This window comes from Oratosquilla oratoria, chromosome 40, assembly GCF_046742065.1.
Source record: "Oratosquilla oratoria isolate Oo_2021 chromosome 40, ASM4674206v1, whole genome shotgun sequence".
NCBI lineage: Eukaryota > Metazoa > Arthropoda > Malacostraca > Stomatopoda > Squillidae > Oratosquilla > Oratosquilla oratoria.
Window position 1 is genome coordinate 568405 of NC_134816.1, and position 19096 is coordinate 587500.

Here is a 19096-nt window from a genome sequence, read left to right on the forward strand (position 1 = left end):
TCCATTTCTCTTCTGCTGTTGTTTCCTCTTTGTTTATTCTTTCCTAGTCTTCTTTTTGAAAGAATTCTCTTATTTTATCAAAAATTGTTTTTTCATACATCAATCTTCCTTTTCTATATTGTTCAATTATTCTTATGTATTTTTCCTCATTTAGTTCCATTTCAACCAATATGTCGTCACTTTTACTTATTAGTGTCTTATATTCAATCTTTTCCACTATTTCAGGTTCTGATGTGATTATTAGTTCCAGTCTCGATGGTTCTTCTTCATTTCTATACCTAGTGTTCTCTTGAATCCATTGCGTCATTGTGTCGTCAATAATCATATCAAGTAGTACATTTCCCCATGAGTCTTCTCCGCCCTTTATTGTCATCTCTTCGCAGCAGACTTATTTACAATTAAAGTCACCCATTATAACTATTCCTCCTCCATCTTCCATTATCTTATTCAATGTTATCCTTGTGTCTTCTAACATACTTTTATGTTCTCCCTCATCCCACGAGGCTGTTTTAGGAGGCACATAATTGATTACAAACTTTCTGTTTTTCCTATCTCCACTTCCATCATAATCATATCCTCTCTATTCTTTCCATACGTGATATTCCTCACATTTATATCCTTCTTAGTCAGGAACATAACTCCACCCCCTTGTTTTACCTCTCTGTTTCTAATCCAACAATTATATGCACAATGTCCTACACTGTTGGGTGGTAGTGGACCTTTTAATTTTGTCTCTACAATTCCCATTATATCCGGTTCTTTTTCTTTTAGGTAATCATTCAGTTCGTTTAAGCCTGTTATTAAGCCGTCTATATTTGTGTAAGACATCTTCTATTTTCTGCTACTTCCATCGTGTTTTCTGTTCCCTTTCCGTTTTTCTCTGTTATGTACCATTTTCTCACTTTTATATTCACTACTTTCCAGTAGAATTTCTCTTTTCCTGTCTCTGTTCTGTTCTCGTTTTTTTTTTTCCTTAGCTTCTTGTCTTTTTGCTTTCTCATCCTCTCTTTCCTCTTTATTAATTTCTCTTTTTATCCATATCTGTTTAAATTGTTCACTGTTTGCTAGTTTCCCTGTTTTTGCTAAGATATTTTCTGCTGTTTTCTTGTGACCTGAATTTGATCTTGATTGGTCTTGTCTTATCTGTATTGTATTTCCCTACTCTATATATTTATTCTATTTCTTTCCCTGTTCCTGCTACATCTTCTTGAACTACTTCCAATATATTATTTACTTTCTCCTCCTTTATTCTTGTAGTCCAATTTGTATTATATTTCTTTTCCATTCCCAATATAATTATACATTTCTTTTTATCTGCTAAGTCTCTCACTATATTCTCTTCCTCCCTCATCACTTTGGTAATTGTGTCTTTAGTTTGATCTTTTATCTGTTGTGCTACTATATCCTTAAATACAATTTTGTTATTCTCTTGGTCTTTTTTCCAACCCTGTACTTCTTTTGCTATGGATTTTTATTCTCTTTAATTCTTCGTTCTCATCTTTTACTTCTTTTAACTCTTTTAATTCTTCTATTTCCTTAGGGTTTGGTTCTCCCTCTTTAACTCTTCCAATTTATCAACTTTCTGTGCTATCTTTGTAAGTTGACCGAACCTACTCTTCCAATGTTCGGTCATTTTCTCTAGTTTTTCTTCTAGACTTGCTAATCGGGGGAGGTTGGCATCCCCCCCTCATTAAATCCATGGAAATTATTATTTTCACTTTCCATGGTGTTGTTCTTATCTATATTTCTAAACTTAATGCTTTTACTATTATTTTCGATTTCCCCTGTGTCGTCCACAGACCTCTTGTTTACATTTTTTCTGCTATCAGGGGGAGCCCGTTCGTCTCCCTCCTCATTTCCTTCCATTTCCCTCAGTAATCCCTCCCCTTCTCCCCTTTCATTACCTTTCTACTACACCACGAGCTTTCTCCTTCCCTACTAATACAAAAAGTTACTTTCTTGTAGTTGAAATCCACTAAAATTGCGTTTTTTCCGAAGTTCCAATCTTCGCCGTCAATCCGACGATTGTATTTACCTAGTTGTATTTACCTACTTGTATTTTACGGGAAGTGGAGCTATGGTCGTTGTGTCCCGTCTTCATATCTCATTTTATCTAAAATATTTTTAAATTCATGTATTGTTTTTGCACATACCACTTTCTCATCTAACGTGTTCCAACTGTGTATTACTCTGAGGAAAGCTGTTCTTTTTCAGATCTCTTCTATAGCTGTCTTTTTTTATTTTCTTTCCATGTCCTCTTGTATTTCTATCTTCCCATTTTATTAGATCCTCTCTATCAGTAATTTCTATGCCTTTCATGATTCTGTAAATAGTTATCAAATCTCCTCTCTCTCTTCTTTGCTCTAGTGTCTGTAGCTCAAGTTTTGCTAGTCTCTCCTCATAAGATAGTTTTGAGAGTGTTTGCCCCAATTTTATAATTGCTCTTTGTATTTCAAGTTTTGTTATACATTTTTTTGTACTTGGTGACCACATCGTTGCTGCATATTCCAATCTTGGTCTTATCAGAGTGATTAGTATTTTCTTCACCATTTCTTCATCCAGGTATGTAAATGCCACTTTGATTGTTCTTATTAAATTATAAGTTTCTCCAAAAATCTTGTTTATATGTTTCTCAGGTGACATATTATTCATAACAATGACTCCCAGGTCCTTCTCATTTTCAACTTTTTTTTATTCCTTCTCCCAATTTATATGATCCTGTTATTCTGTTTTTACTTTTTCCAAATTCCATTATACTGCACTTTTTAGTGTTGAACTCCATCTCCCACTTCCTGCTCCATTCCCAGACTTTATTTAGATCACTCTGTAGTGACTCACAATCTTCTTCCGTGTTCACTTTTTTTAATGGTTTTGCATCATCTGCAAAGAAGCTCATATAACTTTCAATTTCTTCATCCATATCATTAATATATATAGCAAACATTATTGGGGCCAGAACTGTTCCTTGTGGAACACCACATATTACTTCATCCCAGTTTGAGTGTTTGTCTCTTATCACTACTCTCATTTTTCTTTCTTGCAAAAGTCTTCCATCCATTTCAGTCGATTGCCCTATATTCCTCCTTCAGTTTCTAATTTCTTAAGCAACTTCTTGTGTGGCACCTTGTCAAAAGCTTTTTTCAGGTCTAGAAATGCACAATCAGCCCATGCATCTCTTTCTTGTATTATATCTATTAGCCTTGAATAGAAACAAATTAAATTAGTGACGCGTGATCGTCTTTGTCTGAATCCTAATTGCCTTGGATTTAGCACGTTGTTTTTTCTAAATATTTTACCCATCTACTTTTGATAATTCTTTCACATATTTTTGATATTGTACTTGTTAGAGAAACTAGTCTATAGTTGGTAGGTTCTTCTTTATTTCCCCCTTTATATATAGGTACTATATTTGCTTTTTTCCAATCTTTTGGAACTTTTCTTTCTTTCAAGGAACTGTTTATTATGCTGTGTATTTTGTCTGCCAGTTCATTCCTGCATTCTTTCAAAATCCAGTTTGCTATTTCATCAGATCCATGTGATTTTCTGACATCAAAATTACTCAAGTGTTTCATTATTTCATACTTTAATACTTCTATTTCTTTTATAGGGGGGACTTTCTCTTTCCATTCGATCTCCCTAGGTTATATGTTCTCCCGTGTAAACACTGATTTAAAATGCTTGTTCGTAATTTCTGCCATTTCTATTTCCTCTGTGCATTCAACTCCTTGTCTTAATTTCTCTAAATCTTGTTTGTTTTTCAGTTGTTTAAAAATCTGTAAAATAATTTTGGTTGATCTTTACATTTTTCTATGACATCTTTTTCATATTTTCTCTTTTCCTCTCTGCACACTTGTACATATTCATTTCTATAACAAGTATATATTTTCCATTTTTCAGGTCTTCTGTCTTTCTTCCATTTGTTCCAAGCTTTATCTCTTTTGTCTTTTAACTCCCTACAACTTTTGTTGTACCAGCACTTTACATATTCTTTTTCTTGTTTTTGTCTTGGGACATACTTTTCCACTCCTTTTTTATAATTTGTTGTCAAAATATTCCATTTCTCTTCCACTGTTGTTTCTTGTTTGTATATTCTTTCCCAGTCTTCTTTTTGAAAGAATTCTCTTATTCTATCAATTTTTTTTTTTCATAAATCATTCTTCCTTTTCTATATTGTTCATTTCTTTTCATGTATTTCTCCTCATTAAGTTCCAGTTCAATCAATATGTGGTCACTTTTACTTATTATGTCTTATATTCAATCTTTTCCATAATTTTAGGTTCAGATGTGATTATTAGGTCTAGTCTTGATGGTTCTTCATTTCTATACCTAGTGTTCTCTTGTATCCATTGTGTCATTGTATGGTCAATAATCATCTCGAGTAGAATATTTTCCCATGAGTCGTCTCCAGCCTTTACTGTCATCTCTTCCCAGCAGACTTCTTTACAATTAAAGTCGCCCATTATAACTATTCTTCCTCCATCTTCCATTATCTTATTTGTTATCCTTGTGTATTCTAACATACTTTTATGTTCACTCTCTTCACAAGAGGCTGTTTTTGGAGTCACATAGTTTATTACAAACTTTCTGCTCTTCTTATCTCTGTCCTCCACTTCGATCATAATCATCTCTACTGTATTCTTTCCATGTGTGACACTCCTCACGTTTATATCTTTCTTAGTCAGGAACATAACTCCACCATCTTGTTTTGTCTCTCTGTTTCTAATCCAATAATTGTATGCATCATGTCCTACACTGTTGGGTGGTAGTGGACCTTTTAATTTTGTCTCTACAATTCCCATTATGTCCGGTTCTTTTTCCTTCAGATAATCATTCAGTTCATTCAATCCTGTTATTAATCCATCTATATTTGTGTAAGACACTCTTAGTTTTCTGCTACTTCCATTGTATTTTCTGTTTCCCCTTTGTTTTTCTCCGGTATGGCCCATCTCACTTTCATATTCACTACTCTCCAATAGAATTTCTCTTTGTCTGTCTCTGTTCTGTTCTCGTTTTTTTTTTCCCTTAGCTTCTTGTCTTTTAATTTTTTTCTCCTCTCTTTCCTCTCTATTCATTTCTCTTTTTATCCATACCTTTTTATATTGTTCACTGTTTGCTAGTTTCCCTGTTTTTGTTAAGATATTCTCTGCTGTCGTTTATGACCTGAATTTAATCTTAATTGGTCTGGTGTTATCTGTACTATATTTCCCGAGTCTATACATCTCTTCAATTTGTTTCATGATTTCAGGTTCATCTTCCTGAACTAATTCTAGTAAACTGCTTACTTTTTCTTTTTCCTCTTTTGATTCTTGTGGTTCTATTAAGGTTATACTTTTCCATTCCTTGTACAATTATACATTTCTTTTTATCTGCTAAGTCTCTTACTATATTTTACTTGTGTCTCATCACTTTGATAACTGAGTCTTCAGTTTGTTCTTTCATTTGCTGTTTTATTATGTCAGTAAATGCAACTTTACTGTTTTCTTGGATTTTTCCAACCCTGTGCTTCTTTTGCTATGGACTCTTTATTCTCTTTGTTCTTCTTTAATTCCTCATTCTCATATTTTATTTCTTTTAACTGTATTTTTAATTCTTCTATTTCTTTAGTTAGGTTTTTGTTCCCCTTCTCTAATTCTTCCAATTTGTCAACTCTCTGCGCAATCTGTGCCATTTTACCGAACCTACTTTCCTAATGTTCGGTCATTTTTTCAAGTTTTTCCTCTAGTCTTGCTAATTGGGGGAGGTTGGTATCCCCCCCCCCCACTAAATCCCTGGAAATTATTATCTTCACCTTCCATTTTGCTGCTCTTATCTATATTTCTAATCTTTACATTTTTGTTGGTCCCTTCATCGTCACTAATTTGACGTTTGCTTATATGGCGTTTGCCTGCCTGGACCAAGTCCCCTCCTTCCTCATTTCCTTCCATTTCCCTCAGTAATCCCTCCCCTTCTCTTTTTTCTTCACCTTCCCACTACACCACGAGCTTGCCCCTTCCCTGTAAATACAATAAGGTACTTCCTTAACTTTGAGATCCACGTAAATTTTGATTTTTCTTCGGAACTCTAATCTTCGCGTCCATCCGACGAAAGTGTGTGTGTGTGTGTGTGTGTGTGTGTGTGTGTGTGTGTGTGTGTGTGTGTGTGTGTGTGTGTGTGTGTGTGTGTGTGTGTGTGTGTGTGTGTGTGTGTGTGTGTGTGTGTGTGTGTGTGTGTGTGTGTGTTTATAAATAGAATTGACTTGCGGTAGCCAGAGTAAAATGATAAGTACCATACGATACAGAGGGACAATCGCGATGATTGGAACTTGAGCAGAGGGTCTTCCTTGACACGTAGTAGAAAATATATATAGGTGTCATCGTAGATAAGGGGTTAATGGAGATAAATCATTCAACACTGGTGGGTGCCTTCGTTAATTTAGATAAAGCGCTTTGCCCGTAACAATTAAAGATTATATAGAAATGCCATCTTAGGAAATGGGTCAACCCTATTTATACCAAATGTGTTGAAAAAAAAAATCTACGTAAAGCGGGTGCCCATATGTTTTTTTTTTTTTTTTTTTGCCTTTTTTTTTTTTTTTTTGTCAAGATAGCGCAAAATCAACCCATATTTTTTCCCCCTTTTTTTTACAGTCAGATTGGAACGACGGCACCAATCTAGCGTCACTCGTGAAAAAGCTGGGTGGCCCAGTGCCCGGCTACAAGAACCTGTCCAAGGAACGGCCCCACTGGGAATCGAACCTACAGCTCGGTGAGTCCGAAGGGAGAGTTGAAGAGAAGATAAAGTGTGAGAGATGGTAGTGGGTTGTAAAAAGTGTTTATTATTTTTATCTCTATTAATTTATTCACCTTTTCATTCATTCATTCATTTGTTCATGCATTCATGCATTTATGTATTCATTATTTCATACATTCATTTATGCATTCTTTTATTTGTTTGTTTATTTTTATTGGTTATTTGATCTATTTGAAAGTTTATCTATGTACTTATTTGTTTATTTCTTTATTAATCGATTAATTGGTTTATTTTCTATCAATTGATTTATTTACTTAATTATTCTTTTCGTTTTTTGCGTGTTTATCCATTCATTCATAATCACAGACATTCCTGCCAGTATCCTTCCAACCGTCGACGTAGCTTGCTGTTACGATTCTGCCTAAATAGAAACCATTTCATTCCTCTGAGGACCATGCCTGAAACAAGAGGGGGTTTTGACCCTTGAGGGATTCCTTTTTGTATCAAGGGGAGACCTCGGATGAAAGAATTGCCTTCCTTTTATGTATCACAAAATAAAATGATAATTGGTTTGAAGAGGTAAAAACTATCCGTCTTACGACGTTTAACAGTCCTTAGTTGACGAATCACTATATATATATATATATATATATATATATATATATATATATATATATATATATATATATGTATATATATATATTGGTGTAGCCAGGTAGTATATTCTCTTGTAAACATACGAGGTTGAAGGCTAAAGAGGATTCACTGTTGAAGGCAATAGAATAATCAACAGTGAATCCTCTTTAGCCTTCAACCTCGTATGTTTACAAGAGAATATATATATATATATATATATGTATATATATAATGTATATTCATATATACATATATATATATGTATATATATATGTATATATATATATACGTGTATATATATAATGTATATTCATATATACATATATATATATGTATATGTATGAATATATATGTATATGTATGTACATATATGTGTATATATATATGTATATGCATGTGTATATATGTATATGTATATATATATATATATATATATATATATATATATATATATATATATATATATATACACTCACTATCCGAGTTACGACCTAGATCGGTTCCGACCAACCGGTCGTAAGTCGAGACGGTCGTAACTCGGACCGTATACATTCGAGGTGTATACTCAAGGACATATGATGCAGAGCGTAAATCCACCTCAAATGTTTTGTTTGTGGCCTCATTGTAGAACATTCTCAGTGTATGCAAAATATCCAATACTCTTTGATTGTTACACTAAATAATAAATTAATAATAAAAATTAATAGGATAGGGTAAAGAAAGAAAATATATTACACAGGATTCTTATTAGAGACCGAAAATACAAATTAACACAAAGATACAAAATATAAAAAATAGAAAATATGCATGTAAAAAACAAAATAATAATAAAATCCACTTTTTGGTTGCACGTCATCTACACTTTCTTCGTGCGTACGGTCGAGGGAAAGATCAGGCAGTAGGTCTGGCGAGGCACTATGGGGGATCCGTTGGTATCCGCTGGTCGAGGCATAATTAATAAAAAGAGGTTGAAGTAATAAAGGCTTAATAACATTTAAAATAATTCCCTCAAATGTACATGGAAACAAGTACAGTGCAAGATTCCCTTCTATGCACTGGGCTCAATCGTCGCCTCTCATGCGAAAACGTTCGGTCTCTCTTCGTAAGAAAAGAACGATAATCATAGCATAACGTTATTTCATCAAATAAATATTTTATGCATGGAATAGTACAGTGAGATATATTGTCTTATTGAATATAAGATATTGTACTTCAGAACTCCAGGAATATCATAGACTTGGGTTAAAGCTATTTGTATCCATGTTCGTACACTACAGCTTTCGACTTTCGACCAATAGAGAACTCGAACCAGAATGAAAAGTACGAATGCAGGACTACTGTAAACCGACTCTCTGTCTTGGCTTTCGGGGAAGCGTGTATCACCGATCTGGCAAAACTGCCCTTTCTGACCATTCCCACCTGCCCTGATTATATTATCGGTGGGAACTGGGAATCGGACACACATAATTTTGTCTATGATAGAGAAAAACTCTGTTCATAGAGAAATGATGACACTTTTATACTACGACTGTCCCTCCACTATGCTGTCCCCGAACCCCTTGTTACTGTCCTGTACAATTTCTCTGAATATTCATTTCCTTTTTCGCCTACCTTCCCTGTGGTGGGGGAAAAGAATTCTGCCACCAAGTAATTCCACTTGGATCGTAAGAGGCGAGAAGAAAGGGACGGGGATTGGGACTAGGCATCCTTCTCCTTGTAGCCCCACAGGGGACATTCCTAAAAGAAAAACAAAGGCTTAAGAGGGTCTGGGAGTTTTCCAACCAGCATGAATGTGGTACAGATGAGAGTAAAAGGGAAGAGATAGGTAGTATGTTTGTGAGAAGAAAGATGGATGTGTTGGCTTTGAGTGAAACCAAGCTGAAAGGGAAGGGCGAGTGTAAGTGGGAGGTTATCAGGAGTGAAGAGAGGGCGAGGGAGGGAAGGGGTGGCTATACTAGTAAGAGAAGAAATAAGTAAACGTGTAGTGGAGTGGAAGGAGGTTTCCTCAAGGATAATGTGGATGAAGGTGAAACTGGGAAAGGAGATGTGGGTCTTTATAAGTGCATATGGGCCTGGCAGTGAGAAGAGCGTAGAAGAAAGGGAGGCTTTTTGGATATGAGTGCATAGAGGATTTATGTTATAGTACTGGGAGACCTTAATGCTAGGGTAGGAAATGATCCAATTGATGGAGTGGTTGGGAAATGTGGAGTTCCAGGAAAGAATCGTAGTGGAGAGTTGATGGTGGAAATGTGTCTAGAAAGAGAGTTGATAATAGCAAATACAGTGTTTCGGAAGAAAGTCAAGCATAAGTACACATGGGAGAGGGTGGTGGAGGGAAGGGTGGTAGATAGAGCGTTAATGGACTATGTAGTGGTAAATAGGATTATGATAGGAAGAGTTAAGGATGTACATGTGCTAAGGGGAGAGGGTGGGGGAATATCAGATCATTTTTTGGTGGAAGGTAAGTTGAGAGTGGAGGATAGATGGAGGAAGAGGAAAGGGACAAAAGGTAGGGAGGTGCTTAGAGTGAACTCTTTAAATGAAAAGGAAAAGGAGAAGGAGTACAAGAAGAAGCTGAAGGAGGAGTGGGAGGGAGTGAAGGATAGAGTAGAGCTAGGTGTGGAGGAGGAATGGGGATGGTTCAAGGAGGGAGTCACAAAGTGTGCAAAGATGGTGTGTGGAACAAGAAGGGCAGGAGGAAATAGAAGGAAGGGTAGTGAATGGGGGGGATGAGGAAACAAAGAAGGTTGTAGAAGAGAAGTGAGCTTTCACAGATTGGTTACAAAATAGGACGAGGGAGTCATATGAGAGGTACAAAGAAAAGAAAAGGGAAGTAAAGCAAAAGGTAAAAGAGGCAAAGAGGAGAGCAGATGTGAAATGGGGTAAGAGTATGACAGAAAATTTTGAAAGTAATAAAAAGATGTTTTGGAAAGAAACTATGAGAGGAAGAGGAGGCGAATCAAATAGAGAAGAAAAGGTAAAAGGTGCAGATGGAGAGATGATAATGGAAAAGAAGGCAGTAAGGGGAAGATGGGCAGAATATTTTAGGGAGTTGCTAAATGTGAAGGAGGATAGGGAGGGAAAGGTAGCTGCAGTGGGAAATGCGAAGAAAATGAGAGTGATGAGTGAGGAGAATGGAGGAGAAATAAGGAAGGATGAAGTGAAGGCAGTTGTTAGGATGATGAAAGCAGGTAAGGCACCTGGTCTGGATGGATGCCATGCAGAATGTCTAAAAAAAAGGTACAGTGATGATGGACTGGCTGGTGAGGTTATTCAATGTTTGCTGGAGAGAGGGTAGAGTGCCGGAGGACTGGAGGAGTGCCTGTATAGTTCCACTTTACAAGGGAAAAGGGAACAAGTGTGAATGTAGTAGTTTCAGAGGGATTAGCTTGTTAAGTGTAGTTGGGAAGGCTTATGGGAGGATCTTGATTGAGAGGATTAGGAGAGGAACAGAGGGAGTAATTGGTGAGGAACAGTGTGGATTTAGGACGGGTAGAGGTTGTGTAGATCAGATCCTTGTGGTAAGACAGGTATGTGAGGAAGCTATAGGAAAGGGGAAGGATGTTTTTTGGGCCTTTATGGACCTGGAAAAGGCTTAAGATAGGGTAGACACAAAGGCACTGTGGGAGGTTTTGCGGATATACGGGATAGGAGGAAAGCTTCTGGGAGCTGTCAAGAGTTTTTATGAGAGTAGTAGAGCTTGTGTCAGGATTGGAAATGGAGAGAGTGAGTGGTTCGAGGTGAAGGTGGGACTTCGTCAAGGATGCGTTATGTCGCCCTGGCTGTTCAACTTATACATGGATGGGGTGGTGCGAGAGGTAAATGCAAGGGTAGTGGGCAAGGGATTGGAGATGGTTAAAGAAAATGGAGAAAAGTGGGAGGTGAGCCAGCTGTTGTTTGCTGACGACACTACGCTTGTGGCAGGATCGGAGGAGGTACAAAGAAAAGATGGTGACAGAGTTTGGGAGAGTGTGTGATAGAAGAAAGCTGAAGATAAATGTGGGTAAAAGTAAGGTGATGAGATGTACAAGTGGTGAAAGTGGCAGCAGACTGGAAGTGAGCATTAAGGGAGAGCGAGTGGAGGAAGTGGATAGTTTTAGATACTTGGGTGCAAGTGTGGCAGGAAAAGGTGGAGTGAAGGTGAAGGTATAATGTAGATTGAGAGAAGCGAGTAAATGCCTTGGTGGATTAAAAAATGTAATGAGGAATAGACATTTGGGAATGGATGCTAAGAGGAGACTATATGAAGGAGTGATTGTGCCAACGGCACTGTATGGGGCAGAAACATGGAACATAAGAGAGAAAGAGAGAAGGAGTTTGAATGTGTTTGAGATGAGGTGGCTTGAGAAGTATGATGGGGGTTACTAGGCTGGATAGGGTGAGAAATGAGAAGGTGAGGAGAACAAGGGTGGAAAGGGGGTTGGGAGATAGGGTTGATGAAAGAGTATTAGAATGGTTTGGACACATGGAAAGAATGAGTGAAGAAAGACTAGTAAAAGAGGTATGGAAGGCAGATGTGGAGGGAGTGAACATGAAGGGGCGTCCTAGGATGAGGTGGATGGATGGGGTGAAGGGGGCTTCGGGGAAGAGGGGAATGTCTGTTGAGGAAGGACGTGAGAGGACAGAAGACAGGGTGAATGGAGAATGGTTGTATATGGATGATGATGTGATGCATGAGGTGGAATGGGCGGGGGGGGGGGGGTGAGTATGTGTGAGCAAATTTTGACGCAGCCCGAAGGGATTTATCCCCGTCGTCTCCTTCTATGCATGGGGGACGGTGAGGGTGTCGCCGATTTAATGAAGCGGCCTTGCTGTGGATGTGCTGTGTCTTGCGACACTGCTTCTGACTCGGGGCGTTGGACAAGGTGCTGGGATGACCCGTCATCCAGGAGGTACTAAGATGAGAGGGAGTGTGGAGGGGTGTGGAGTGTATTCAGGGATGGAATGGGTGGGAGTGATGTTATGCCTTTTTCCTTTTGGCTACGTCCCTTGTAAGGGTGAAAAAGCCTTGGTATATGTATGTATGTATATATATGTATATATATATATACATATATATAATATATATATATATATAATATATATATATATATATATATATATATGTGTGTGTGTGTGTGTGTGTGTATTTACCTAGTTGTATTTACCTAGTTGTATTTTACGGGAAGGGGAGCTATGCTCGTAATGTCCCGTTTTCATATTTCGTTTTATCTAAACTATTTTTAAATTCATGTATTGTTTTTGCACACACCACTTTCTCATCTAACTTGTTCCAACTGTCTATTACTCTGTGAGGAAAGCTGTTCTTTTTCAGGTCTCTTCTATAGCTGTCTTTTTTTATTTTCTTTCCACGTCCTCTTGTATTTCTGTCATCCCATTTTATCAGATTCTCTCTATCAGTAATTTCTATGCCTTTCATGATTCTGTAAATAGCTATCAAATCTCCTCGGTCTCTTCTTTGCTCTAATGTCTGTAGCTCAAATTTTGCTAGTATCTCTTCATATGATAGTTTTGAGAGTGTTGGTGCCAATTTTGTAGTTGCTCTTTGTATTCTTTCAAGTTTTGTTATACATTTTTTTGTACTTGGTGACCACATCGTTGCTGTATATTCCAATCTTGTTCTTATCAAAGTGATTAGTATTTTCTTCACCATTTCTTCATCCAGGTATGTAAATGCCACTTTGATTGTTCTTATTAAATTATAAGTTTCTCCAAAAATCTTGTTTATATGTTTCTCAGGGGGCATATTATTCATAATAATGACTCCCAGGTCCTTCTCATTTTCAACTTTTTTTTATTCCTTCTCCCAATTTATGTGATCCTACTATTCTTTCTTTGCTTCTTCCAAATTCTATTATACTACACTTCTTAGTATTGAACTCCATCTCCCACTTCCTGCTCCATTCCCATACTTTATTGAGATCACTCTGTAGTGACTCACAATTTTCTTCCGTGTTTACTTTTTTTTCAACAATTTTGCATCATCCGCAAAGAAGCTCATATAACTTTCAATTCCTTCTTCCATATCATTGATATATATAGCAAACATTATTGGGGCCAGAACTGTTCCTTGTGGAACACCACTTATCATTTCATCCCAATTAGGGTGTTTGTCTCTTATCACCACTAATTTTTTTTTCTTGCAAAAAGTCTTCCATCCATTTCAGCAGATTGCCCTGTATTCCTCCCTCAGTTTCTAATTTCTTTAGCAACTTCTTATGTGGCACCTTGTCAAAAGCTTTTTTTAGGTCTAGAAATGCACAATCAGCCCATCCATCTCTTTCCTGTATTATATCTATTAGCCTTGAATAGAAACATATTAAGTTTGTGACTCATGATCGTCTTTGAATCCAAATTGCCTTGGATTTAGTGCATTGTTTTTTTTTTTTTTTTTTTTTTTTTTAATGTCTTACCCATCTACTTTTGATCATTCTTTCACAAATTTTTGCTATCGTGCTTGTCAGAGAGACTGGTCTATAGTTTGTAGGGTCGTCTTTGTTTCCCCCTTTATATATAGGCACCATATTTGCTCTTCTCCAATCTTTTGGAAATTTTCCTTCTTTCAATGAACTGTTTATTAGGCTATGTATTTTGTCTGCCAGTTCATTCCTGCATTCTCTCAAAATCCAGTTTGCTATAATCCATGTGATTTTCTGACATCAAGATTACTCAAGTGTTTCATTATTTAATTCCTTATTACTTCTATTTCTTTCATAGGGGTGACTTTCTCCTCCCATTCGATATCACTAGGTTGTATGTTCTCCCTTGTAAAACTGATTTAAAATGCTTGTTCATAATTTCTGTCATTTCTATTTCCTCTGTGTATTCAACTCCTTGTCATAGTTTCTCTAAATCTTGTTTGTTTTTCACTTTGTTATTTACAAATCTGTAAAATAGTTTTGGTTGGTCTTTACATTTTTCTATGACATCTTTTTCGTATTTTCATTTTTCTTCTCTGCACACTTGTGCATATTTATTTCTATAACTAGTATATATTTTCCATTTTTCAGGTCTTTTGTCTTTTTCCCATTTTGTCCAAGCTTTGTCTCTTTTGTCTTTTAACTCACTCCAACTTTTGTTGTACTAGCACTTTACATATTCTTTTTCTTGGTTTTGTCTTGGGAAATAATTTTCCACTCCTTTATAAATTCTTGTCAAAATATTCCATTTCTCTTCTGCTGTTGTTTCCTCTTTGTATATTCTTTCCCAGTCTTCTTTTTGAAAGAATTCTCTTATTTTATCAAAATTTGTTTTTTCATACATCAATCTTTCTTTTATATATTGTTCATTTCTTTTTATGTATTTTTCTTCATTTAGTTCCATTTCAACCAACATGTGGTCACTTTTACTTATATTCAGTCTTTTCCACTATATCAGGTTCTGATGTGATTATTAGTTCCAGTCTCGATGGTTCTTCTTCATTTCTATACCTAGTGTTCTCTTGAATCCATTGCGTCATTGTATGGTCAATAATCATATCAAGTACATTTCCCCATGAGTCGTCTCCACCCCTTACTGTCATCTCTTCCCAGCAGACTTCTTTACAATTAAAGTCGCCCATTATAACTATTCTTCCTCCATCTTCCATTATTTTATTTAATGTTATCCTTGTGTCCTCTAACATACTTTTATGTTCTCTCTCTTCACACGAGGCTGTTTTAGGAGGCACATAATTTATTATAATCTCTTTGCTCTTCCTATCTTTGTCTTCGACTGCCATCATAATCATATCCTCTCTATTCTTTCCATATGTGACATTCCTCACGTTTATATCCTTCTTTCTCAGAAACATAACTCCACCCCTTTGTTTTGCCTCTGTGTTTCTAATCCAATAATTATATGCACCATGTCCTACACTGTTGGGTGGTAGTGGACCTTTTAATTTTGTCTCTACCATTCCCATTATGTCATTTTTTTTTCTTCAGATAAAAATTCAGTTCATTCAATCCTGTTATTAAGCCTTCTATATTTTTGTAAGACACTCTTAATTTTCTCCTGCTTCCATTGTATTTTCTGTTTCCCTTTTGTTTTTCTATTTTTTGTGCCATTTCCTCACTTTCATATTCACTACTCTCCAATAGAATTCCTCTTTTTCTGACTCTGTTCTCATCTCGTTTTTTTCCCTTAGCTTCTTGTCCTTTTGTTTTCTCATCCTCTCTTTCCTCTTTATTCATTTCTATTTTTATCCATACCTTTTTATATTGTTCACTGTCTGCTAGTTTCCCTGGTTTTGCTAAGATATTCTCTGTTGTCGTTTGTTACCTGAATTTAACCTTAATTGGTCTGGTCTTATCTGTACTATATTTCCCGAGTCTTTACATGTCTTCAATTTGTTTCCTTATTTCAGGTTCATTTTCCTAAACTAATTCTAATATATTATTTACTTTTTATTTTTCCTCCTTAATTCTTGTATTTCTGTTTAGATTATACTTCTCTTCCATCCCTAATATAATCATACCTTTCTTTTTATCTGCTAAGTCTCTTACTATATTCTCCTCGTCCCTCATCATTTTAATAACTGTGTCCTTAGTTTGTTCTTTCATCTGTTGTTTCACTATATTTGTAAATACAACTTTGCTGGTCACTTGGGCTTTTCTCCAACTCTGTGCTTCGTTTGCAATGGACTCTTTATTGTCTTTATTATTATTCTTTAATTCCTCATTCTCATCTTTTACTTCTCTTAACTGTCTTTTTAATTCTTCTATTTCTTTAGTTAGGTTTTGGTTCTCCTCCTTTAGCTCTTCGAATTTATCAACTCTTTCCTTAATCCGTGTAAGTTGGCTGAATCTAGCCTCCCAATGTTTGGTCATTTTCTCTAGTTTTTCCTCAAGACTTGCTAATCGGGGGAGGTTGGCATCTCCCCCCTCATTAGATCCATGGAAATTATCATCTCCACTTTCTATTGTGCTATTCTTATCTATATTTCTAAACTTAATGCTTTTACTGATATTTTCGACTTCGCCTGCATCGTCTGCAGCCCTCTTGTTGACATTTCTCCTGACGTCCGGGGGAACCCGTTCGTCACCTTCCTCATTTCCTTCCATTTCCCTCAGTAATCCCTCATTTTCTCCTTTTTCTTCACCTTCTCACTACGCCGCGAGATTTCCCCTTCCCTATTAATACAACAACGTGTGTGTGTGTGTGTGTGTGTGTGTGTGTGTGTGTACATATATATGTATATATACATGTATATATAAGTGTATATATGTGTGTGTATATATATATATGTATATATGTGTGTATATATACATATATATATATAACACACAGGAACCCACAGTCGGAGAAAGAATAAACTTCGAATAAAGAATAATCCTATATTTCGGCTATCAACTGTAGCCCTCTTCAGGAAAGTACATAAGAAAGAGAACAGAGGGGACTTATAAACTACAGTAAGAAGAGATGTGGACAGTTGACCTCACTCCGACGCGGGGCTAACTGGGGTGGCGGAGGAGGGAGGGGGTGAGGAGAGGGGAGGATGTAAAGTCCGCACGAGCTTATTTATTGCTGCGCGTGAGATAATGTCAGGTGTCCACTGCCCTTTAGAAATATTAATATTAGGGCATTCCTCAATTAATGCTGATTCGACTATTTTCCTCCTGAAACCACAGGAAAATAGTCGAATCAGCATTAATTGAGGAATGCCCTAATATTAATATTTCTAAAGGGCAGTGGACACCTGACATTATCTCACGCGCAGCAATAAATAAGCTCGTGCGGACTTTACATCCTCCCCTCTCCTCACCCCCTCCCTCCTCCGCCACCCCAGTTAGCCCCGCGTCGGAGTGAGGTCAACTGTCCATATCTCTTCTTACCGTAATAGGATTATTCTTTATTCGAAGTTTATTCTTTCTCCGACTGTGGGTTCCTGTGTGTTATCTACAAATGTGCTACTACATTTCTATTTAGAAATATATATATATATATATATATATATATATATATATATATTACTTATCTGCTTATTCATTTATTATTGTATATTAATTTTCCATCAAGGGATCGATGGAGGCCGGCGTCTAGGTGTGGAACCCGTCCTCTCGGCGAGCGACATGGCCCGGACAGACGTGGAGCACCTCGGGGTCATGGGCTATATAGCCTATTACCAGTGGCTGCGCCCAAGGAAGAGCCCTGGAGAGCGGCTGGCCGTCAAGTGCGACTTGGATAACGTTCGAGTCAACAATCCTGTAAGTGTTATTTTGTCTTGCCTTAAACAATTTTGTTTGATTTTATGTTATTTTGTTTGAATTTCATTAGTATTTTATTCCATTTTACTTTATTAATTTTATTTGATCTAATTCTATCTTAACTTATTTTGTTCTTCATCTTCTTCTTTTTCTTCTTTTGTTGTTGTTGTTCTTTTTTTTGTTCTTTTTGTTCTTCCTTTCTTCTTTCTCCTTTTCTTCTTCCTTCTTCCTTTTGTTTTATTATTTTCCTTTTTCTTTTTTCTTTTTCTTTTTCTTTATCTTCTTACTTATTCTTCTTCACCTAAATTTCTTTTTTCTTCTTTCTTTCATCTCTTTTATTCTTTCTATTTTCGTACTCGTCTCTTCTTATACTTTCGTTTTCTTCTTCCATTATCTTTCTTTCTGTATCTCACAAGTGTGTGGCTAGATTTAACGAAATCACAACTTTTGCAACAAAAGGAAGAAAAAGTGTATGCATCTGTGCGATGAGACATTGTGACAAGTTGAATAATCCGGAAAAAGGAGACACGGGTCTTATTCATAGTGTGTTCCTCGCCGGTTTAATTTAAGTTTCTTCAGAGGAATGTATATATATATATATATATATATATATATATGTATATATATATATACATATATATGTATATATGTGATGAAGGTGGAAAAAAAAGTCACGGGTTTAGTTCCACGTTTCTGAGTTTATTCTTCATTCCTCTGAAGAAGCATAGAGCGAAACTGGTCAGGAATAAACTCAGAAACCTGGAACTAGACCCGTGACTTCCTTTTCCACCTTCATCAAATTATCACAATGCACCAGCATATATATATATAACGTAGAAACCACTGTTGGAGTAGAAAAGACTGGAAACGGGGAATCTATATATTACGATTGCAAACTGTAATCCTCTTCAGTAGATACAATTAAGAGAGGGCGTGCTGTTTAAGTAGCAGCCTTAACAAAAGAATGGGGAACATGGGAAGATGTCTCTACCCTCGGCTCACTCCGTATGTGAGGTCAGGAGGCAAATGAGCTTTCAATAGGTTGGAGATGAAGAGTCTCTATAATGTATATATATGTATATGTATATATATGTATGTATATATATATGTATATATATATATATATATATATATATATATATATATGTATGTATGTATGTATGTATGTATGTAAAAGAAGGGAGCAGGTTTTCGGTAATGCAGGTGGAGTTAAAAACGACAGCATTGTTGAAGTTGTTTAGTTTTTTCTATTTCGTGTTTTCTGATCAGAGTTTTGCCATTAAACGGGTGAACTGAAACTAGAACACTGTATTCTTCCATTTCTTTTCATTATTTGAGCACAACATTTCGTCTTAATAAAGTCATTTTCAAGAGTAAACTGAAAAAAACAACATAATTACAGTAATGGTCACAATTGTGGAAAAGTAAGATATACAATAACAGTACTGCGTAAGTATTGGGGATACAATATAAATGCGTACATATACGATGACAAGGGTTCAGAAATGAAGTACACAAGAACACAAAATTCATAAGAAGAGAGT

At 36.3% G+C, this 19096-nt stretch overlaps 1 protein-coding gene across 6 annotated transcripts in view; it reads left to right on the top strand.

Annotated features, from left to right (window-relative positions):
* LOC143020615 (filamin-A-like) overlaps window positions 1-19096 on the top strand; it is a 379720-nt gene that overhangs the window by 34058 nt on the left and 326566 nt on the right. For all 6 annotated transcript variants that reach the window (XM_076177057.1, XM_076177058.1, XM_076177066.1 and 3 more), the window contains exons 3-4: window positions 6627-6744; window positions 17365-17552. In XM_076177057.1, coding sequence (XP_076033172.1) covers window positions 6627-6744; window positions 17365-17552 — 306 coding nt within the window. The remainder of the gene's footprint in view (window positions 1-6626; window positions 6745-17364; window positions 17553-19096) is intronic.